The sequence below is a fragment of the Aythya ferina genome, assembly GCF_964211825.1.
Source record: "Aythya ferina genome assembly, chromosome: 1".
Taxonomy (NCBI): domain Eukaryota; kingdom Metazoa; phylum Chordata; class Aves; order Anseriformes; family Anatidae; genus Aythya; species Aythya ferina.
In genome coordinates, this window is record NC_140296.1 from 92,569,695 (window position 1) to 92,593,619 (window position 23,925).

General features: G+C 43.0%; 1 protein-coding gene across 1 annotated transcript; it reads right to left on the reverse strand.

Annotated features, from left to right (window-relative positions):
• Window positions 1-1,106: 1,106 nt before the first annotated feature.
• On the reverse strand, window positions 1,107-23,044 carry UBASH3A (ubiquitin associated and SH3 domain containing A). The gene is made up of 15 exons (XM_084530596.1): window positions 22,848-23,044; window positions 22,348-22,489; window positions 19,382-19,435; window positions 17,509-17,695; window positions 15,192-15,390; window positions 13,659-13,828; window positions 12,579-12,787; window positions 11,560-11,686; window positions 9,528-9,636; window positions 8,036-8,158; window positions 7,254-7,346; window positions 5,909-6,053; window positions 3,599-3,705; window positions 2,986-3,092; window positions 1,107-2,085 (listed from the first exon to the last, which is right to left on the reverse strand). Exons 1-15 carry the CDS (start codon window positions 22,945-22,947, stop codon window positions 1,948-1,950), a joined length of 2,010 nt encoding a protein of 669 aa, XP_084386722.1. The 5' UTR covers window positions 22,948-23,044; the 3' UTR covers window positions 1,107-1,947.
• Window positions 23,045-23,925: the final 881 nt, after the last annotated feature.

Sequence of the window (23,925 nt, forward strand, 5' to 3'; positions counted from 1 at the left end):
AAGTGCAAGGCCTCTCCCCTTACACAATGCACAGGCACGTGTCCCATGGGAGAAGAAAGACACTGCCTGTGATCTACTTGCATTTCTTCTTCCGCAGGGAGGAGGGATTGTCCCAGGGTTAGAGCAGCTGGAAAGGCCAAAAGCAAACAGGTTTAAGCCTGAGATACAGGATACAGCCCTTCAGTTATCTCTTTGGGGACAAAAGCAAACTTGTCAGAGGTGAGGGATGACAGTAGCATGAACTATAAAATGTGCAGCCGCTCCCATCTGTTCAAACAGAGCCAGGTCCCCACCCAGAGGCTGTATTTCTAGCAAAAGCTTGACCCAGAAACCTACACTAATGCCCTCACACACCTGGTGCCACATGTGCCCCAGTCAGAGTTCCAGGACCCATCCCTCATGTTGGGGCTTCAGTCTGTGGCAGTAGCTCTGGTCTTGCACCTCCTCCAGTGGCATTTGTCCTATGACTTGCAACCACTTGGTGAAATCAGAGCAAGTCACACCAAAAGCAGCAATTAGTTACAGAGAGGAAGGCCCCAAGGGAGCACTGCAAGGTGGGAGCTGACGCCTCAGTTGAAATAGAGCTGGAAGCTCCAGGGAGCGACATGCCCAGGGCCAGGTCCTTGCTCTGTGCCACCCCCGCTCCCCTGTCATACCCCCAGCTGTTAGAAAAGCAGGAGTCCAAGCCTCCTTGCCAGATCTGGGAAGTGAAAACAGAACATTTCAGGTGCAGGACTGAGACAGGAGATAAAGGTGCTTGTTAGACACCCCACAGCCTACATGCCGGGTGGGCTTTGCTGCATGCCCTCAGGCTAAAGGCACACAGGCAAAGAGGTGTCAAGAAAGTGCAGGGAGAAAAAGAATGATAATTAGACTGGTTTTTTTTTGGTCATGCTAAGAGAGAAAGTGAAACCTCCATTTTTCTCCTCCCTTTGAAAGAAACATTTGTGCTTTCCCAGAGGTAGTTACCCAAAACGATCATGTAGAAAGGAAACCTGACTCTGTGGCAAGACATGTTCCTGTTTGTGCATAAATTTTTGGGGCTACACTTCCTTAAGCAAACCAACATCCAAGAGAAGAGCTACAGAGACCTGTCAGACGACCGGTTTGGCAGCTGTGTCACCATTTATATATTTTGGCACAGAACAGCACAAAGCAAAGCTCTTGTCCTGCAAGTGCCGTCTCAGGAAGCGTACAGAAGTTAGAGTTGCTCACGTCAAGGTTTTGTCACCAGTACAGTAATGCAGGGCATCCTTCTTTGCCCCAGCAACGGTAAAGCAATCAGTTCAGTTTTCTCCACAGGAAATCTTGTAGTCCCATTTGCAGTATGGATCACTGTGGAATCACTGAGTAGGGGAGCTGTTGTGGAAGAAAATGAACCTCCTTTGTAGAAGAGATAAATAAATTGTCACTATGGTATGTCCCCTCCTTCTGTGCTCTTGCAGAACTGGAGGAGTCAACAGGAAATGAAGCGGCTTTAGGTAGAGATGATCTCCTCTTTGGGTAGGAGATGGCTTTTATTTGGTCCCAATTTCTCTGCTTGTCTGAAAATATCCAAGTAACAAAAGCAATTCTTACTGGCTGTATTTTGGTCTCAGAAAATGCAACAATGTCTACTTTAGTGCCTTTACCAATAGATTTTATAACCAGGTAGTTCTGTATGTATTAAATGTTGCACATGGTACCTTCAAAAAAGGCTAAAAAGTAATTTCTTCACCACCAGAAGAATCATTGCTCTCTTGTATGCCAGTTCTGTGGTTCCTTTTCTCAGTCACAGAAGCAAAAGCAAAATTTAGGCACCAAACTCAGATATGTTTTCTGTGCTTTGACTACTTAGAGAGGGCAATTTCCACCCATTGTAACTTTTCTGGATGAACTGACAGACTGTGCTGAACCAGAAGCTGTCTCCACCTCATTTTTGACAGCTGCTACGACAGAGCTGGCTTTCTAGTCTTCCACGATACCATTTCTCCAGTTGAATGCTGCATTTGCTCCATGAGTTAATGTCTTCACTGGGGGGTTAACCATCTGCCATTTGTTCCCCTCTTTGAGCTCTTCACAGAAACACATGCCCAGTGAAGGGATCTAGGAAAGGACACAAGCAGGAGTTACCGGCATGGCCATTGCTTTGGCACGAAGAAGTCATTGTAGAAGAACAGAAGAGCAGATCCTGAGACCATTCTGGGAACAGAGAATGGGACATTTTGCTGCTTCTGAAGCAAACTGAAAACAGACTGAAGGCCTGTGGTGCAATAGCTGAGCCTGTGTCAACACCCTACACTCATGCTTGGATTTGAAGATCAAGATGTGTTCACTCCTTATGCTTTGACAGCGGGTGGTAAAAATATATCTAACAACTGAATTCTCCTGTTGGTAATACCAAGGCAGATGGTAAAGAAAATGGGGGTGTAAAAATCTGCCACTGGTGCTAATGCACAAATAAAACAAACAAAAAACCTCTGTGACAGAGTCTCAAGTCCAGGCCTCACTTGTGAAGCTGGCAGAAAACCCTCCTCCACTTCATTCTGTAGCTGAGCACTTAAGCTGTGAACTTGCAGTGACCCAAAAAACATACAGCTTAGAGTGAGTCACTGAATATAGCTGCAGTTCACACTCACAACACCACAGGGAGAAGAAAGGCTCTTAGCCCTGCTTCTATATCAAGGAGGCTTGTGCCAGAGGGAAAAGTTTCCACATGTGCCTCTCATGTGGAGGTGTTACCTGGCACTGACTTCCCATGGGAGTTGGATGAAAATCTCCTCTGAAGAGTTAGCCTCTAGGTACATGCTGTTCAACAGGACAAAGTGCTTCTCTTATCCATCAGTGCTATGCTAGAACTACATGAGATTCCCTTTGTACTGAGAAAGCTAATGTTACTGGTATTGGCATGCAGTTATACACATGCCTCGCTGCTTAAGAAATCTCCATATTAAAAGCACAGCAACACAAAGAGAAAGCTTCAAGCTGAATGAAAAGGCTTCTTACCTTTCGGACCACCTGGGCAAAGTCGCTGCTGTCCTTGGCAGGGAGCCCTATCAGAGGCCGGGTGAAAGATGCCAAGGAGGAGCCATGGCCCACGATGAGGATGACACCTGGTACACCACAGTAAGCAAAGAGAAGCAGAAAGGGGGTTGCAGCACTGTCAGGTTGCCATGCTGATGGTATAAGGTTGTTTAGGGGCTGTTTGACTTTCCAGACATCTTTGGCAATGTGGCAGGGTGAACTGTGCTGCTCAGAAAAAATCAAACTTGTTGTAAACCTGCCAGCTAGTGAGAAAACACGTTTCTTAACAGCTCTCCAGAAAAAATAGATTATCTTATGCTGAGCTGCAACCTGATGTAGAATGACCATGCGAAGTACAAACTCTTGCAATTTAGCAGTCTTCTGTTTAATTTTGCCTTTTTTTTTTTTTTTTTTTCCCTATCCCATAAATTGAATATATTTTGATTTAGTATAGATGAGGCCAAGAACTACAAGTCTGCCTTGAACTCTGTGCAATACAAACTACCCATGATAAATGTGTTTCTGTTGGCAAATCTCTGCCTGTTCCTGGTATTGAAAGTGTCTAATAGAATATACAAAGATCTGAAACCTTTACCTTTGTTGGGGCAAGCAGTGACGATCTGTTTTATAGCTGCAGAACTTCTGCTTACATAGTCTTCATAACTTTCTGATGGTACCAGAGAAGAGAGTGGCATGTTGCTTCTGACAATAAAATCACAAATATATGTTAATCTAGATGAATACTTGGGCACTGTTAGCACTATTGAATGAGTATACCAGAGAAGAAAGACTTTGTTAAAAGAATCTTGGATAATCCACTGACTTAGCTGGCATGCTGATATCTCAGCTTGCATTAGCTTCCCCCACAATAACTTACATTAAATCTTATGACTACACTTTGTAGTGCATAAAGCACCAGATGCAGGGAAAACTGTGCTTTAATTAAACCTGTAGTTTACAGTGAATGCTGTTAAAAATTTAATTCCTAAGAAAAGCTTGTGCTTTGAGCAGTTCTGTTGGTAATGACCACCGTCCTTGTGTGGCTGCAGGCACATGGAGTGTTCCAGCTCCAGCCATCCTGACCGGGTTCAAACCAAGACGCTGATGACATGAATGCTTTCAAGAGATAGTCCCTCAGTATAAACCTCCTTAGTAAGCAAATCAAATCAAATCAAATCAAATTCAACAATGGACAAGGCATGCCAATATCAGCTGGACAAATGCATAGGAAAGGCTCTCACTGCTAGATTTAAAAAAATAGTGTGTTTCCAAGGATGTAAACCAAAATGCACCATCCCTAAGCAAAACACCATGTCAGAAACCTGATAAACACCATGTATCCTGCCCAGACACATCACAAGGCTTCTCAGCAGCTTCCATGACCCCAGCTGCATCTGTCCTTGGGAGGCAGAGGAATAGCCTGCGGTGCCCTGATGCGTGGTGGCCAGTGGTGCCAAGGGTAGGCAGCTGGGAAGGCCAAATTACTGGTGGTGAGAGGCCCTGCTGGCCTCCCAGGGTGTTAATTTCTTTCTACAAACAACTGCCCCACCAATTTGATAGTCTCCTTATTCGGTGAATAGGCAGGAATGAGATTAGATTAACATATTGTCGTAGGGCTTGGTATCATAGTGTACTTTTACAGGTGAGTCCTCAGTACGTTCCGTCAGCACGAACTGCAGAACTAGAAAATAAGTGGTAAAACCAGGTGGCAGGCTCCTACTATATTGTTAATCATAACTAATATTAATTCTGGCCAGGTTAAGTCCACTGACAGGGAACAGCCCGGGACTGGACCCAACTGATTGCTGTCCCTTGCAGTGGGTGAGTATGGTAAAGCCACCCCCTGAAACCCAAGGATTTTGAACCCTGCACGTGACAGGAAGAAAGCAGAATAATGCGTGCAATTTTACAGCTCATCTGCTCTGTTTTTGCCTGGACCTGAGTGAGCTGCAAGGGGGCTGAAAGCTGCAGTTAGCGCTGCTTCAGAGCTTTCCTCTGCACTTTCTACTGCTCTACAGTTGCACCCTTTCCTCTGTGGAAGTTTGAGGCAAATTATTCTGTATTGAAATAAACAGGGAAAACAGTCTGTTGGTGGTAAAACACACCAGCATGTACAATGACCCAAGAAAATTAAGAATTTTATTCCATTATGCAATTTCAAATGAAGATGCTTGCTTAATTGCAAGATATACATTAAGAGCCTAGAAGTTTCCTTTCTTATACTTGTGAGAAACCCCAGACACAAACTTTTATTAGCTGAGCAATTTCCTGGAGCAGGCTGTGCGCTGCACGTACGGAGCAGCCTGAGTGAGAGCAGGGCGAGGAGCTGGGCTGAACTGGAGGCTGATCATTTCCTGCTCCACTGTGGTTTGTGAGCACTCAGAGGTGGCATCACCCCCCTCCCCCAGCTGTGGGGCCTCCCCCAAAATCCTTTCTGAGCAGTGTTTCTCTTTGAGCAAGTCAAAACATAACACCCCCTTCCCCAACAGAATGGGGCATGAACACTCCTTGTAGTGAAGTGCTGTTATCCTGCCTGCCCCCAAAACCAGGAGGACAGCTGGCTTGTGTTGGAGTCACCTCTCTCAACCCCGTGGTAGAATTAAAGGTGACATCAGAGAAGGGCTGATCCCATACACAAGCATCAGATGTGTGCCTGTGAGCCTGCTTGCTATATGTGTGCACATGCTACCTGCCTGTGTGACTCCACATTAGAGCAGCGAAGTTGACTCTTGCCACAAGACCCCAAACAGCATATCTTTCTTTGAGAACAGATCATGCAGGCTTGAAATTGATCAGCATGACCCATTTTTTGCAACGTTCATAATGGTTTACAATATATGAAGAGGTGAGGAGGTACTTCAGGAGAAAAAGAACCAGGTTTATCAGCTAGACACAGAGCAATTACCTGTAACTTGTATCTATTTTGTAGGAGGCCTCTGTCAGTTCTGTTAGAGTCATGAAGTTGGGAATTGCTTTGTTTGCTTCCCACTTGGTCCATTCAAATAGTCCTGGTTCCACCCTGATTTTGACTTTTTGGTCTAATTTAAGCCCTGAAAAATAAAAAAAGGAAGTGTTCCTTAAAAAGAGAAAGGCACACACAAAGTGTTACATTTGGGCAGCACATTCTGCCTTGTTTGCTGTAATATTTTCATTACTAAAATGAATTACTTATTGTTGAACAAAAGAGATCGTGTTGTTCAAGTGAAGTCAACATATTCTTGTCTGACAGATGCTAAGGCACCAAAAATTCTTACATTGTTGTTATTCCCTGAGCTCTATTGTAAGTATCTCCAAGGTACAGAAGAGAACAGAAGAAAAGATCTCAACAATGCTGCAATCTGAATAAACTTTATAAAAGATTTTTAAAACCTTTTTTATATAGCATTTTGCTCAGTGACCCTCTTTGCAGCAATAAATCATCCTACAGTGTCAAAAATTGAATTCTCATGTAAAAAGATACATTCTTTTATTCATCATTCTCAAGAGAATTTACTGAGTGGCATGAGATCTCAGAAGAAATGCACACTCTTACTAATATTGATGTATAGATGGTAAACTGTGAACCTTTAACAGACCTGTTGGAGGGGAGAGGTGAGGAAAAGGGAAAAGGAGAGAAGCAGAGGGGATGGGAGAGGAGGAAGGACAGAAGTTCTAAAATATGAAGTATCATAGAATCATTTAGGGTGGAAAAGACCTCTAAGATGGTCAAGTCCAGCCATTAACCTAGCACTGCCAAGTCTACACTAAACCATGTCCCTAAATAAGTAAAATCATTTGGCTCGAAAAGGCAAACTTTTTGAGGAGAATGCCATGTTCCTTGATTCAAACAGGTATCCTTCAGAGCACTGGGAACATTTGTGTTTTGGCTCAGGAAGTTTCCTGAAAGAGCTGCCAGTGGTAATTTGATTTGTGGCTCCTAGTGCTGACTTCAACCTGTTGTGAAATGCCTCCATTTCAAGTGACATCAGAGTCCATTTATGTGAAATGCCTCCATTTCACATAACATCAGTTTAAAGAGAGAGGGTTAGAGTTAATAGGATAGAGCTCTTCAGATCATACACCCAGCAAAAGATTTATTGCTGCCTATATTACCAGCCAGACAAAAACACCTTGTCTTCCCTGATTAAAAACGACAATAAATAAACACAGAGTTGTACATCTTCTTAATTGCTCATCTCAGAGACTTCAAAGAAGTTTGACAAAGACTTTCTCACAGTGGTGAAAGCACGCGATCAGTTTTTCTGCCTTACCCTGAAGCACAAGATGGGCTGTCTGTACACAGCGGAGGGCAGGTGACGAGTAGACGTAGCTGACTGCCACCTCCTGGTCCAGCAGAGCTTCCCCTGGTAGGAACAGCAATGTGAGGTGCTCTTTTACAAATCATCATGGATGAGAAACTGATGCAAAATGTTTTCTGCCAAAAAACAGCTGCGACCAAGCGTTGGAAGGGTAATTACAGCAGATGCACTCCAAACATGCAAGTAGCAGTTAGGTATTTGGCGGTCTCCTTATGCCTGAACCATCAGAGATAAGCACTTGCACCAGATTTCTATGTCAAAGTCAGGCATGCAAGCTCAGGGAGCAGAAACAACTTTGTCTGGTGAGTGAATCGAGTCAGACTAACCCATATCACCCATCCGGCAGTTATCTGTGATGAGGTGACCACAATCTGCTGACCATGAAGCTGCATCCTCCAGCCAGCCCCTTCACTTAGTGACAACTGAGTAAGGCGTTAGTCCCTTGCAGACTTGAAGCAGGACACAGCTAGTACTGCAGTTTCTTTCTTTTGAATTTATTTGCCAGTAACTAGCAGTCTGAATCTTCAAGATGAGCAACCAGCCTTGTTCTCTATTTTACTATTCAACAAGAACTTGCAGTGGTTGCCCATCAAGAAGATGGCAAAACTGAAGATGTTACCAAAAAGAGTGCTGCTAGGAAGTATTTCTGCTACAAAGCCAATGTGAGCTTTGGCAGATGATAAAAGCCTGCTTCCCAAAACCTTAGATTTACTTTAAGATATTATCCACCTTACCTATAAGTCTTGACTGGAAAATACCACAGCAAGATAAAGGAGGATCTTGCTCAAAATGCTTCATGCTGTCTTTCCGTTTTGGTAGGGTGGGAGGAAAGTTGAGGTCTGCTCTGTAGTATTTTCCTGAAACGAGGTGGAACATTTTGCTGTGGTATGAGGGAGGCAGCAGCCATACATACAGTCTGCATTTTGTTGTAATGGCTCCATTTCTTTTGAATTCTCAGCCCAGAGTTACACCTCTGCTGGCAAATAGAACAGGCCAGGGGCCCTTCTCTGCTCACGAGGGCAAAAGATGCAGCAGGGCACCTGCATGAAGAGCTAATCTCCCTTCCCTCTACCTCCTACACCCACACTGAACACTGAGGATAGGTCCTGGTCTTTGCTCTCTCCAAAACTTGCCGAGAAACTGGGGGTGAGGGGGAGCTGCCATCAACCAAGACCATGCTGAGGAGAGAGCTAATAGCCAAGTGGAGTGGGGGATCATGGGTCAGGGCCTGAATAATGCATACAGGATCAGTTCAGCAGTATGGACATAGCATCTCACTGATGAAAACCCACAGTGACTACCATTACCTTAAAGGGAACATGTTTTAAGGTCACAACACTGACTTGGGAAATCACCTGTCCTAACAAAAGAACACCTCTTATGCAAGCTCTGAAGGAGATAAAGAAGGGGGTAGAGATAAAAGAGGACAAAAAGTCATGAGAATTTGGCCTTGTGGGACTCAAATGAAACAAAAATCCCCTATCAATATTCTTTTGCCATTGCCAAAAACATTTCCATTGAAGAAAAATGAAACTAATGAATTGATTATGAAGCTGGAAGGTACTGGCCTCATTATCTAGTATGAATTTCACAAATATAAGAGATCTCCAGCATAATGAAGGAGACTGTCAACACAAAGCTTCCTTCTGAACACCCCCTCCTTCTTGTTCCCCTTCTTCCTCCCAATACACACTTCCCTACTCTAGGTTTGCTGTCTCCACCACAAATATTTTTTTGACAGAGACAGAGAGAGAGCCAGGAAATTCAACGTTTCATTTAGTTCTGTGTTTATGTGTCGTTTCCACCATGGTTTGCTCTTGCTCTTCCTCTGCAAGTCTGGCTAGGGATGTGCTGTATCAACAGATCATTGACACTGAGTTGAGCACAGAAATGTGAAGGGACCTGACAAACACCACCTGGGTCAGCTGAGTAACTAGTGGTAGAGATTTCATTTTCTGTGCATCTCCCACTGAGACATATGAATAGTACCACTATTGTATTTTTTTTTTTGGCCTGTGGTGTTTATCCAACATAAACTTGAAGGACAGTAGGACATTATGAAGTACTGGTTACGTGAAGGTCAAAGCTGTGTTGTGCCTGACTGTACAATGTTAGTCACTCTTTTGTGTCAGCATTTACATCTACACCTAGGAGACTGAAATTTTTTACCCATTGCTATGTAAATTTGGTTCAGATTTGCTAAGATCCTCACATTATCTTACTCACCATCTGCAGTTAAGCACTGTTGAAGCCAAGATTTCCCAAAGACCTGATCAACTCTTTCCCCGTGGCGCATCACCAGCACAGCTCTTCGCAGAGTAGCATTCTGAGAAAGCTGTATAAAAATTGTTTTCCATTACAACATTATATATATAACCTGCATGAAAAGTTTGGGTTCCTGGATGCTGCCCAACAGAGCAAGGAACAGCAGTGCTGTCCCAAGAGGTTTATAACAAGCACAGAAAGGGGAAAGAAAGGAATTGATAAAACATATTTTTTATGAAAATAGTAACCCTGACTGGCTCTCTGTTGAAGGCAAGTGAAGAATATCCCTGATCTTCATGTTAGGTTTTAACTCTGTTTACACTAGTGAAAGGTAGTGCTGCTAAATCTTTTAATTCCAGTGTGGTAAGGGGTTATAATTCTAGTTTATATCTTGTAGTTGGTATAAACAAAAGAGAGAAATTAGCTAAGTGGTTTAAGTGTTTCTTTTCCTACTGAAAATACTAGTTTCACACTTTTCTGACGGTGTGTGGTCAAGTTAGCAGTGAACCCAGATCTCCTGTAAGGCCACATTTTTCCTCAGTCCGCATGGAACTACAATTACATTCTAAATGTTTTGGGGTTAGTTTACAATGAACATAGATAGAGATGAAAAGATAAAGAGGAACTGCTCAAAGGCTTAAAATCCTTTTCAACAGCAACCCCTCGCAGCATTACTGCTGCAACGCTGAGGTTAGTGATGTGTATCTTCATTAGCATTGAAGGGAATTCTTATGAAGTGGTATGAGATATATGTATTTTGCTAAACACTACTGCATTTCTGCCATACGGCACTAATCAACCGCCATGAGGTCAGAGTTTAAAACTAAGGTTTTGTGGTCTTGCTTTTCTGTTTGGGGGGAGCTCAGAGGCTGGGGAAGCTCCTAGACTGAAGACGTGCACATCTGCAAAAAGTGTTCCTCAGGCCAAGCTGTGCCTCTGCCACAGATCTGAGATAGATAAGGGGGCCAAGAGCACTCAAGAGCTGGTGAGAGGATGTAACTCTTGCAGAAGTGTCTGTCTTACAGCTCTATGCACAGTTGTCCTGTGGGGCCCCAGGATGGAAGTTCCCTCAGGGTGCTCTCAAGTTTCTCTGACATTAATACAAAGGAACCCGGGCTTATCCCCCAGCATGGGGAGAAGACTCTCTGCAGGACCACCAAGACCAAAGGGGTCTCTGCAGCATGTCAGGAAAGGCCTGAGATGTAAAATACAGTTTTGACCACCTTGACAGTCAGAGCTAATAAGGCAGTATAGGAGCAAACATGCTGTAGGGAAAAGCCAGAGTCCCTCTCTATTTTACTCTTCCTACTAGAAGTTCTTTGGGAAACCTAGGAAAAATTGGTAAATTGGCTTTGAAACTCAACAAAAATGTAATCCCAGTGGTGCTAACCTGTCCAAGTAGCCGTTGTTTCTATAGGTCTGTGCAGTTATTTGCATTAGCTATGTACCTAAAACATTAAAGAAGATGAAACATTTACATGTGCTAAGATCCATGAGTACATAACCTCCCAACGTGTCATTTGTAGAATTTGGGCATAAAAGTAACAATGAACAATGACGCTGATACTGCTCTAGTTACTCTGCTATGAAACCATTTGAAAGACGGGAAGATGTGCCTGCACCTTACTTGTCAGTCTTGTCACCATACCTCTGCACAGCCTGTGCTGTGCATCTGTGCACAGAGAATTCGTGTGCTGGGCTACTATGGGAGCAACAGAGTTTTATGAAAGAAGGCAAGGGTAATACCACATTGTATATACTACAAAATGTATATGAGACATTATAATGTGCAGTGTGAGTGTATGCATATTTAATTTAATATTTAATTTTAAATATGCAATGTTATATATATATATATATATATATTACAACATGATATGAAAATATTAAGGAGAACCAGGAAGAAACTATTAAATTTTATAAATGGTTTTACTTAATAGCATATCTGCACAACTATGTGGGAAAGATAAGAAATAAAAAAAAAAACAACTACCTGAAGTGAAAGAATATTGGTTACACTCTTTGATGTAACAGGATTATGGACTTCTCCATTCAGCTTTACATTAGGTTCATTTGCTGATTGGGTGACAAATTTTGAACCTGGTATGAAAGCATATTCCCTGCAAAAAAGGCAAAAGCAACACACACAAATACACACATAAAAAAACATATGGGTGTACACAAAAAAAAAGAAGGGATTTTTAAGTCACAATTTTGTCCACAGGCATGACAGACACAATGCATATTCCACTCAATATTTTTCACAGACATGCATTCTAGTTTACCACTTTACTCTTGAGTTATGGTCTGTCTGGTAAAAATGAGGCTAAAATAAAATGAAGCGATGGCATGTATTGGGTGTAACCCTTCTAAGTGTGAGCTTCAAGCAGGAAACACTACCTGTTCGCCTCCTCTCTGCCTCTGAGAGCTCAGCAAGGACCGCACCTACACCTCCTGCTCCGAAAAGCTATCTCTAATCTACAAGTAGCATCAGCCACGCTGTCAGCTGCAGAGCAAAGTGCAGGAAGCCAGGCAGATGCCTGCTGATACAGGTTGAATTGACAAGGCAAGGGTGGGCGCATGGTGGTAGAGTAACATTCGCGTGGTTTCATTTCAAGTTAGCTTTGCAACCTCTTGAAAAGATGTGAAAGAAGAAAGAAAAAAAAAAAAAAGAAAAGAAAAGAAAGCTGGAAGCCATGCTGAAGGCCCAGTCTACTCTAAAGAATGTGGACTTTTAAAATTCCTTAGGATGTTCAGGTTATTCGAGAGCAGAGAGAGGCCATCCTTTGAGAAGATGGACTCTGGATTTCCATGGGTGCGTGTCCTTTTCCTTTCCACTCAGAAATCTCATCTTCCCAACCAGACCCTGAGGACCCCCTCTGTCCTCCACATCCCACCCCAACTCCAGCTCTCTCCTGGCAGCCCACAGCTGGCAGCAAGGAGGAGAACCAGTTGCATAAAACAAGAAGCACCCACAAAGCCCCAGCACGTGTGGAGAGGACTGTGACCAACCTGTGCTTAACCCACGTGTCTGACTCATTGGCTCTCTCTGTGTAGTTTTCGGGAAGAAAACCCCTGCAGCCGGTCCGGTGCGAGGTCCCAATGACCCAGCCTTCACTGACATCGGACTGCTGTGTTGGGTCGACGTAGATGAAGTCCCCGGCGTTTATCATGAGCTCGTCGATGTTCTGGGGCTTGTACTGGAAGAGGGCCCTCAGTGTCTGGGGAAGGACAGAGCTTGGTCAGGATGGAGCTGGCTGTTGCAGGGGGTGGCAGCAAATGGGGGACATGCGCTCAACCCTGCACTGGACACTGCCACCACCACCATTTCCTGTGCTGCAGCTTGCTCTTTCGTGGCAATTCAGCAGATACATAACAATGCATATGAAGTGCGTGTGAAAATAGGCACTTGGTATTCATAAAATTGCTTTTCCTGTAACTAGTACAAATTTATTTGAAAGCAAACATAACAAAATCTTTATCAGCTATTTTGGGGATTATTTGCAGCTCTCCTGAGTGTGACCAAAACCCAATATGAGACTTGAAATAAAACGAAACACTGATCTGATTGAAAAATACCAACGGCTTATCATTCCGTAGTTTAAATTTGGAAATGAAAACCAGAAAAATATTGACTATTTTTAACTGGGAGTCTGTTAAGCTGAAGATCATCAGGGACAACTGTGCCCTGCTCACTGGTGCATCATGGTTCAACAACCAAGAAAACTAATTCTGTCGAAAAAAATTTTACTGCAGAGCTGTGATCTGACAAGTCCTAGCAAATGTTCAAAGGTCATCACTTCCAGTATTTTGTTTTCTCCTAGCTAATTGTAAGATGAGTTCTTCTGATGGAGTTTGGAATTAGATCTTTTTGACGTGCAGGTCAAGCAGGTAACCATAAACTTATCTCCTACAGACTCAAGAGCACAGTTTTTCAGCCCAAAGAGGTACTTGAAACAACCATGCATTTTGAAGGACTGTACTGTGCATGCACTGATTTCTTCATGGAAAAAAAGAAAAAAAAAAGCAAAATAAGTGTAGGAAATATTCTAACCACAGACTCAGAAAATTAAATGAATCTGATGACAGTACCTGGTAATGCACAAAACGCATGTCTCTTGAATAGAGAGCTGCTACCCACTGGCAGGTCTCCCCCGGGTTAATGCATTTGGCTAGTTGCTCCAAAGTCTTCTGGTGGTGAGGACAGAACTTGTGAGCCAAGGTAAGGTGGAGCTGCTTTAGGCAGGGCTTCACATGGCAATCTAGGAATAAAGCAATCAGCTTCACATCACAACATAGAAGTGAAGGTCATTTAAAGCTCCTCTTCTTGTTTTATCCTACATGCTTTGCATGATACAAGAAATATCTTAGTGATTAGTAGTAGAGTAGACCATAGTTTTACTGAATCATTGTTTTGTTGCATGTCATGGCTTTAATAATACCAAAATAAATCAGAAATCTGGACTGGATTTGCCCCTTAGCTTCAGCAGTGAGAAAAAAGAAAAACAAAACAAAAAATGTTTGATTTCCTTTCCCAGTCTAAGATATATCAAACTCTCTTCTCCCAGACCTAGCTATTCTGGGGCAGCACCCCTTCAGTCTCCACTGAAGATGGTTTCTCGGTGTTGTTTGGAAAATATCTACAGTGCTCATTGCACCAGTGTCTGGAAGTATGTGTCTGCTCCTAGGGCTTTACTTCTTTTCTTTAGGTCTCCCTTCTTTAGTGCTGCAGGCCTGATTTTAAATATATTTTTCTATTTCCTTATTTAATTTGTTACCTTGACAACTGCTAGCGTACAAGGCACTTCACCAACTGGTGATATGAGTTTAAAATATTTGTTTGCCCTTGCTGTGCTTCGGATGAAAAAATCCGGGGGTGCGGGAGATCCCCAGCTGGCACATAACCACTGAAAGGAGATGGGTGACTCAGTTTCAGGAGGAGAAGGACTTATGCGAGCACTAGGGAAAACCCAGGCCTGCCAGGCTGCATTTCTTTGCTTTTTCGTTTCTGCCTTCCTTCTCAGCCTGGCTACAGGGAGTTGAACATCCCCAAGTCAGTCTGCTGTCTTCCCAAAGCTGCATGTCAGATGGAGAAGTAAGCATAATTAGGATTTGGCCTGTTTCCTCCAGACACATTTTTTCTCTTTTTCTTCTGTCCCCTCGCAATCATGACACTGGTCGGTGGTGAAGAAAAGGTGGGTATTGAAGGTCTGGAGATAGGGAGGATTAAATCCCTGCTTGTCTTGGATATCCCGATCAATGTCCTCTCCAGTTACACAGCCAAACACTTCAGCGTGTAGATCAAGAAAATAAAGGTAAACCAAAACAAAACCATGTAAAACCTTTCACTAGATTTCTTAAAGAAGAAGAAATTTATAAAAGCTTTTAGTATTTTTCTTTTTTCTTGCTCATTGAGTTCAGCTAAAACGAAACCTTCTAGTGAAAAGCATTGTATCTTCGGAGTCTACAACAATCTCCCCATGCCAAGTTATTTTTGACTCTGTAGGAGGAAACTTGCAGTAAAACATCTGCTAGGTTGCTGCGGAGACACAGGAGTTGGTTTCAGTGTCATGTCTAAGCATTTGTGTGATGAGCCACCCATTTTCCCTCCGATGTTGATCCTACCTGCCAGGGCTGAAGCCTCTGAAGAGAAGGCCACAGCAATCTCTTTGAGGATATTTGCATGGCTGTCGCTGATAAAGAAACCAAGGTAGCTGGTGGATGAATGTAGTGATAGGGAAATAGTTTGTGGAAATTTTTGTGAAAAGTTGTTGACGATTTGCTTTAAGATGTCGTACAGTAACTCCACTTTCTGGTCTTCGCACTGAAAGAAAACAGAGGAGGAGCATCCTTCACCCACCAGACCAACAGCTGCTCTGGTAGCCTGTCTCATACAGTAACACCAGAAAACAGGATAGGCATTTTTTCCCGAGAAAGACAACACACTTACAAACTTGCCTGAAATTTCTGGTATTAAAATCGTTAGTATCAGGCAGCTTGGGCAGCACAGTAACCTGGTGCTATAGTAGGAGATGATCTTTTACCTTTACTTGTATCTAGGCAGGGTAGAAAAGAGCCAAAAGATTTTACCAGCTGACATGTGTGCACTAACCAATCTGAAATGAGGCAAGGAACATGATTTCCCTTTTCAATTCTAAGAAGGAATTTGTATTACTACGGGAATTTGTATTACTACTATTACTGCAATTTGTATCCTACAGTCCTTAGCTGGAATCACTCTGGTTAAAACTTTAACATCTCAGATGCTGAGCAACAGACACGGGAAAGTTAATAAGGAATCTTTGTAATTGTGATCTTTAATGCTCTAATCACAGCAAATTAAAGGATTGTACAAAGCCACACTTCCACAAAAAGTGGCAATTAAGCAATTTAAGAAGTGGATAGACAAAAATGGAATTTTTGCCATCCAGCCAAAGGCACAGACATTAGTGATGTTTCCTTTCCACACTGTTTTACTCTCCATAGCAGCGTTACTTGCCCCATTCGGCTTTTGCACTGGGTCAAGCTGCTGAAGAGGATGAGCAGAAGAGAAGAAAGGAGCTACAAAACACCATGTCCTGCTGCTTAGACAGTCTTTCTCCCTCAAGCACTGGGCCACACACCCAGTGCTCAGTGAGGCTCAGGCAAGGTGAGGAGGGATGCACTGAGGGGGCACCTGCAGGCTGGGTTATGGGGGAAAGGGGTGGGTGGGAGCCTGCACCCAGGGCAAGTGCTGTGATCCTCCGAGGCTGACAAGTCCATGCAATGCAGGAGATGTGGGGCACTGGGAAACAGGAGGGGCAGGGCTGGGAGGAGGAGGTGGGAGCCAGGTCAGTGGGTCTCGCTTTCTACATGTGAAGCAGCCAGGCCAGCTCTTGCTGACAGCTGAGGACCAGAGAATAGCACTGGAGGGTGCATTTATCCCTAGAAATATGCTACCTGAAACAGGGCTGAGGTACACGAGGTGAGGGATGCATTTCAATCATATCTTCCAGGGCCAGGCCTTTAAACTTGACAGCTTTCATAAGCATGGCATTCATTATCAATTAATGGATTTTGTTGTGCATAATTGTGATTAATGGCCACAGAATACTATGCTATTTAATATTTTTCAACAAAATACTTGTATTTTTACTGTCTGTGCTTAGCAGCCTGGTTTAGTATGAAAATATAATTAACATAATTATTTTGTGCAGCTGCTCTATCTCATCTCTTTTTCAGTGCATCTCGGATGCAGCTGGTGTTCATGCTCAGCATCAACAACATGCAAAAACTGGATTCCAGGTAGCTCCAGAGTTTGTCCAGACCAGCGACTCCTTGCTGGTCATTGCTGATACTGGCACATTCACTCCCAGAGGTGAAGCAGCCTTGCTGAGATGTTTGCTGAAGGGTTACTCAGCATTCAGAAGACCATGTAGGAGGACAGGAGCATCCATAAGCAGAAAGTAACCAACCAGAAGTCCAGGTCAGGAGCCTAATTTCCGTGTAAAATTATTGAGAAAATGATTTAATTGCACTGCCAGACTATACTCCACCTCCTCTTGCTCCTTCTGAGCCTGTTCATCCTGCTTCTCTCTTTTTTACAAGCTTCAACAGCAAGTGTAAAAGCTGGCTCACCCCACCATAGCTATGGCCTACTGGCTGGAGCTTACTGGGGAGGCAGGAGTTTTCCTGAGATTGTCTAATATTAAAGTTGTCTACATCCAGTGATAACACTATCCCTGCTGCACAGTTGTCTGAACACAGATACCCTAGGCAGGAAGGTTTAACATCACAGATCATGGGATCACAGGAGCACAACATGACTGAGGCTGGCAGGGAGCTCTGGAGGCCACCTGCTCCAAGCCCTACCCAAGCAGGGCCACCCAGAGCAGGCTGCCCAGGGCCAAGCCCAGGCTTTTGAAGATCTCCAAGGAGGAGCTGCACATTTTTCATGCCTTACCGTGAAGAAGTCGCAGAGAGTGATGTGAGGGAAAATCTCATGGGCTCTGTTCTTCCCGCACTGGCGCTTGCTCTCCTTCCAAAACTCCTGCAGGCGGTTATAGAAGCAGCCGGTGGGACACAAGTAAAGAGCATACTCCTGAGGGATTGGGTCATCCAGAGAGGGATCATTGCAGTGAGAGTGCAACCTGAAATTAAAAGCATGACACACAGTGTAAACATATGCACTGCTTACTTTTCCTTCCTTGGTTGAAGACGTCCATAGTAGAAACTAGAAAAAGGAAATACAAAGTTGGTACTTTCTGACAAATGAAAAGCTAAAATGAAAGCTTCTTATAACATTCCTCTCGTATACTAACCAATGGAGCTGTATAGGCCTTTACTGTTTTTTGTGTTTTTTTTTTTTTTTTTTTTCAGCTTTGTGTGTGTGTGTGTGTGTGTGTACCCTGTATTTTATTAAGTGCCTTCAATTCTTTCAGTGTGTGAAAGCAAAAAGAAGAAAATATATATATATATATTTAGGTCTTTAGGATTATTTCTCCCCCTTTTTCACGATTGCAAACAGAGGACTGGAGGAGGGAAAAGAGGCAGTGGGTAGAAAGATGAGAAAATGAAAAATATTCAAAGATTAAAAAAATACTCAAAAAGATCTGTCATATTGGTTCAGACCTAATAACAGCAAACAAGACAAATCAGAAAATGCATAGGCAAAGATCAGAGGTTTGTATCCCAGGTGATGATATACTCCACCTTGTTCTGCACATGCTCTATGTTTAACTTCACAGCTTTGGGACTGGGGGCGATTTTCAGAAAGCCTGGCGGCATCCTTGACAAAACTTTGGGAAGAACATATTACTCTCAAATGTTTTATCTAGCTTTCAAAAACAAAGCAATCAAACCAACCAAACAACCTAAAAACAAACAAACAAACAAACAAACAAAAAACACCTCCCCCCAAAAAGGAAGACAAAACCCAGGAAAGACTAGCTTGTACTTGAGAATGGATTAAAACAAAAAAGTGAGTTACCAACATTCTGATAACAGAGTGACCACTCTGTAGGAGTCTTGGTACAGACAAATAAAAAAACTTGAAGGGGGGTTGTCAAGGCTAACAAGTGATTTTGGCTCTAATGACACCTCCCTTTGACCATCAGCCTTTCAGCTTATTTAGTAATGACACTTTCTCAAGGGAAGAATATGATCTGTTTGCCTTCAGTCATTGCCATTTAACCCCACGTTGGCACTACATGGCTTTGTAACTGCAGCCACTCTTTTACAGACATTTTCCTTGCTTTCTTCCTCCTTTCCTTAGGGATGAAGAGGACAGGTGACCCTGTGACTTCGTACCTGTTGCCCTAGGGTGCACACCAGGAGGTCCCTCAAGGAGTAAGTGCTGTGCCAGGATGGATATTTACCCTGCTACATCTCTGAGTGCCTTCCTTGGCATGCCCCAATGCATGCCCCGGCCAAGGAGCCTGTGGTCCCTTTCCAATGAGCAGAACTTGGCAGCCAAGTCCAAAATTAAGCAGGAGGTTAAACTGAGGACAAGTGTCTGTCAAGAGCAGCAGTGACAAAGTCACTGAAATGTCACTGTGGGAAAAATAGCTGCTTGTGCCCAAGACTGCCCTGTGCTACCCAGCTCCTGATTTACCTCAGGCTTTCTACAAAAAACCTTGCTTCCCAGAAGAAGCACAAATAAAATTATTTCTTTCTTTGCATGCATTAAAATGAAAAAACAAACAAAAAATGCCCACCTCATATGCAGGGTTTTTAACAGAGGCTAACTTTAAATTGAGTGACAGAATCAGCATGTGAACAAGTGTTTTTAGTCAGCTTTAATGTGAAAGCACACCTTAGAAATCACTGGTGCTTACCATTTTGCAGCTTCTTCTATTGTCTTTTGACCAGTAGCAGCCAAGGCTTTTTGTCTAGAAGAAAACAAAACAGATTCATCAGAATAACAAAATACATTAAGCTTTGTTTCCTATGACTTCTAGAAAATAAAGAAGAATGGACATGCAGTGGTCACTGGGTCTATTTTCCAGCACAGACAGGACCTATAATGACTAGGTAACTCCTGGCAAATGTTAATGTTCTTGAAGCCCTCCAGACAGTCTGTTCCACTGCAAGTATTTAATGCCTTGAAGAATGGTAACCTGTCCACACAATGCCCACAGGATGTATTCTGGAGATGTTTCCTCAGTAGTCCTACTCACTACATGGATTTCCCTAGTGTTGGGTAAGCCATCCCTCCACATACTGTAAGAGCAGTGTTTGCTCTGCTCATGGGATAATGTTTTTGTTAATGATAAGCCCAGATTCAAATGTCAGGCTCAGGTCCACACATACAACTAAAGCAAAACATGCTTACATTGGGGTTTGAAAATCTAGAGTGAGGACTTATGTAGCCCAGAAAAGAATGAGATCTGAGCCAACAGCTCAATCTAAGATAAGGGACAATGTCTCAGTTTTCTCTCATTTATGCAACTGTCATTCTCTGGGATCAAATTTGATTTACATTTCCTTTTCTCCTTAGATCTTTCAAAATGACAACTATATTCTTCATATGAACACATTTTTGTGCCTAATGGTAAGTTTCTGGAAGCCAAAGGATCCCCAGTGTTTAAGTAGCACCTGCACTTCTGCTATTCTTTTGACTCCCCTTTCCCCATCACATCAAACACAAATGTTTGGTGTTTTTGTTGTGCTCCACACACAGCCTTTCCTGCTCTGCTGGTGATGCCAGCCTTTGTCACCCACTTGCTACACCTCAGTGCAAGTGTTTTATCACTTCATGCCATGCTGCTCCTCCCATTCAGAAACGAGCACTTTTGAAAGAGCTTGGCTTTGCAAACAGAGCTTGACTTCAGCTTTTCTTTACCATAAGGCCTGCACAATCATAAAAGTAATAAGACAAATAGTGACCTGAGACCACAGCCTGTCATGATGCTCAGCAACATCTTGCTCCCTCATACTCCCCTCTGTGCCTATTCTTGCCTTGTATCCCATCATTTGAGTTGGTTGTAAGTACTTTGCAGCAGGGTTTATTCAGCCTTCACTATAAGCAGAACATTATGTTGTAACTAAACATCCTGTGCTTTCAAGGTGAACAATTGAAAGATAATGCTTAAGATAAATTCTGTATATTCCAAAGTCTTTCAGATAAACAGTAGGAATAAATCCTTGAAAATCTATATTAAAAATGGTATCTTTACAGGGACAATAAGCTGGCTCTTCCTTAAAGCAGAAAACTGCTGACATGGTTCAGTTCTGTCTAAGATGTCCATTTTTCTGATCTGAAGCTAGGCTTGATCCTAAAGTATTTTTATTTTTTTTTGTTCTTTCTGAAAATGTTTCTTTTGCATGTGGCTACATTATGAAAGATTTCATAATATTTCCAACAAACCCTATTTTTCTCGGGCCAGGACATCACAAAAGAAAAATTTTAACTACTTTCATTTATGGTTGAATCCAGGAACTAAAAAGACAGCTAAAAGCTTTTATAAAATGCCATCCAAATTTTGAATGTCTTAAAGTCAGTAAAGACAAATAAAAAAAGAAACAAAGTGCTTTTGAACATTTTGTCAATTTATGTTGACTTGCATTGTACTTTGTCCACAGTTTCTTGATTCTTGAAAGCACAAAGCCATGTCAATAATAGCAGAAAGTCTTTTGAAGAGGATTTGAAGAACACTACATACAGAAAAAAAAAAAAGGAAAAAAAAAAAAAAAAGAAAAAAAAAAAAGGAAAAAAAAAAGAAAAAAAAGGAAAAAAAAAAAGTGAAAACTAGCTATTACTTTGGGGTGACCAAACTTACTGTATCTACTGCAGAAATTATGAGCCAGATTTTCAGCTCCACAGCTAAAATTCCACTGGAAATAACCAGGAAAAAAGAACCCACAGCTTCCTTGTAAGCTGTGCCATTGTGTCTAAAGATGATCCACTAGAAAATCAACACAGCACTCACATATAAAGCCAGTTCCACTTTAATTTTCAATTAAGAGTCAAAATGGAGGCTACACAGATATTGGTCTTCTTTTTCAAATACTCGTATGAGGGTTCCTTTAACATTTAAATAAAAGGATTCATTTTCTGAACAGCTGGCGTTGATAAGTCTGAGGTACAATCAGCTGCAACCATGGTGTCCAGACTTGCCCTTCAGAAGTTTGCAAATCCCTCACGAAACATCCCTGTCTGACCAGTGCCATGTCTGGAGGACGACTGACCAACATCTTTCTTTTTCATTAACCTGGTTGTAAGTGCTGCCACCAGTTTATCTCCCCTCTATAGAGTTGCCAAGGATAGTGCCTGACATTTTCCAGATAGGACATGCATTTGGAAAGAGATCCTGATTGACGACAGAAAGAAAAAGTGACACTTACGTGGCATCTTGCCACACGAGCTTACTCTTTTAAAACAGTCTCCAGTGACACAACTCAGCAAGAGATTTTTGCCAGACCTGAAGCAAACTTTGGGTAGAAGTTACATCCACATATAGCTCCCTTGTAATGACAATGATATGTGGAAAAAATGAAAGGATACATCCCAGGAGTGCATATCGATTTAGTTCACTGCAAAGTCTCTCAACCTCAAGATGCGGAAGGGTGTGTGTCTTCTGATATGCGCAGTATTTTTAAAAATGGATCCAGAGAAGGGTGTTTTAGCAATAGGAAAAACACATGCTGCTCTACAAGGCATTCAAAGCCAGACAAGCCTGATCCCCATGTGGAGACATCACCCCTGAGAAGTGACAGGCTCTCTTGATGGAAAGCTGTCTGCTTTCAGGTTGTTAAGATAAACACTTTGTACTGTACAAAGGCAGCTGAAAGCAATACTCACGCGATGTGAGCTGGGAATCCTTTGGCCAGCAGAGACTCGAGGAGTACAGAGGGGCTTTTGCTCCTGTGCTTGTTGGCCACCTTTGCATACAGCTGCGTCTCGGCCACCGCCATCTCCGCTCTCCCTCTGACTGTGCTCGGTGCTGACAGATATTGGGAGGGGGGAGGAGGGAGCAAGAGAAGGAAGGAGCAAGAAAACGAGAGAGAGAGAGAGAGAAAGAGAAAGAGGCAGCTAAGAAAAAGATAAAAACCTCAAACCTCTTGTGATCTTTTCTGACAAAAGCTGACATCCTGTTTTCGTAGCATGTGCACCTATGAGTTTTTGTTTTAGGGTAGCTAAAAGAGCAGAAAGTATCTGCAGGCTGGTCCCGTCTGCCCTAGCAGAACATGACTAGCAGTCCAGGGGCAAACACCACAGACAGGGTGGACTGACTGAAGGTTTTGACACAGGATCTCTCAGCCCTTCATTTTAATTTATCTTCCTGAAGCCAAGAAACCCACCTGAGCTTCTACCGCAGAGGGAGGGAGGTGAGAGGGGATGTCCGGTGGCATGTAAGTTAGTTTGTAGGCTGAACTCATTCCTTTTGGGCTCAACATTCATGTTCACCAGCCTCTCCTGTACGTGGATCCCCTTGCGTTCTCAGCCAAAGGCCACAAGCTGGCCAACTGTGCAAAGCCAAACCCAGTGTCCCACCTAGATGCAGGGTCTGGTCCTGAGATGCAGCAGGCAGAAGCCTGTCCTTCCTGGTGGTGCCGATGCCACCACAGGAGCCCTCACGGAGTGGTGCTGGTGGATCCTTGGGTCTCACAGTGTGGTCAGAGCAGGTGAAATGGCCAGAGGCAGCTTTCCCTGGCTTGGGCTGTCCCTGCTGAGGGTACAGCCTCTTCCCAGGGCGGATGGGAATGAAGGAGTCACCACAGCTGCTGGGCTCACAGAACAAGCCCTCACACAGCCTTCTCTATACATCCTAATTTACTTTCTTACACAGCTACAGTGAAAGTGGCTTAAGAGATGCGGAGAGGCTTTTGATGCCATGGTCTGGGGGCGAATGGTTAATAGGAAGGTGATGCAGTGCCCTGTCCTTTGGGAGTGCCAGCTTCCATCATGCACAGCAAAGGGATTGACTGGCTTCCCTCACTGCAGACAAGTTCCAGGAGCTGGATGTTTTCATGGAAAACCTTCATTTATTCCCTGGCCTCTCAGGAGTACTGTTTGCTGTATACTACTGTGGACTTTTGCTTCATGTCTCCTCCCCCATCTTCCCTCCACCCTCCCCTCACTCACCTCTCTTTATTTAGTAAAATACCTCAAGCCATATTTGGACTTCTCTTGGGTATTTTGTGAATCTCAACATACATTTTCATTTTCTAAATCTTGGACTACAAGTTGATATAACAGTATCAGTACGGGCACACCGTTTTTAGGAATGAGTTACAGCTAGCAAAGTACTTCCAAAACATTTACGATATTTAATTAACCCCTCTTAAAATGCTCTCTTTGCCATGAGTGCACAAAAAAAAAAAAAAAAAAAAAAAAAAAAAAAAAAAAAAAAAAAGGGTAAAAGAAGTGAAAGAGGAG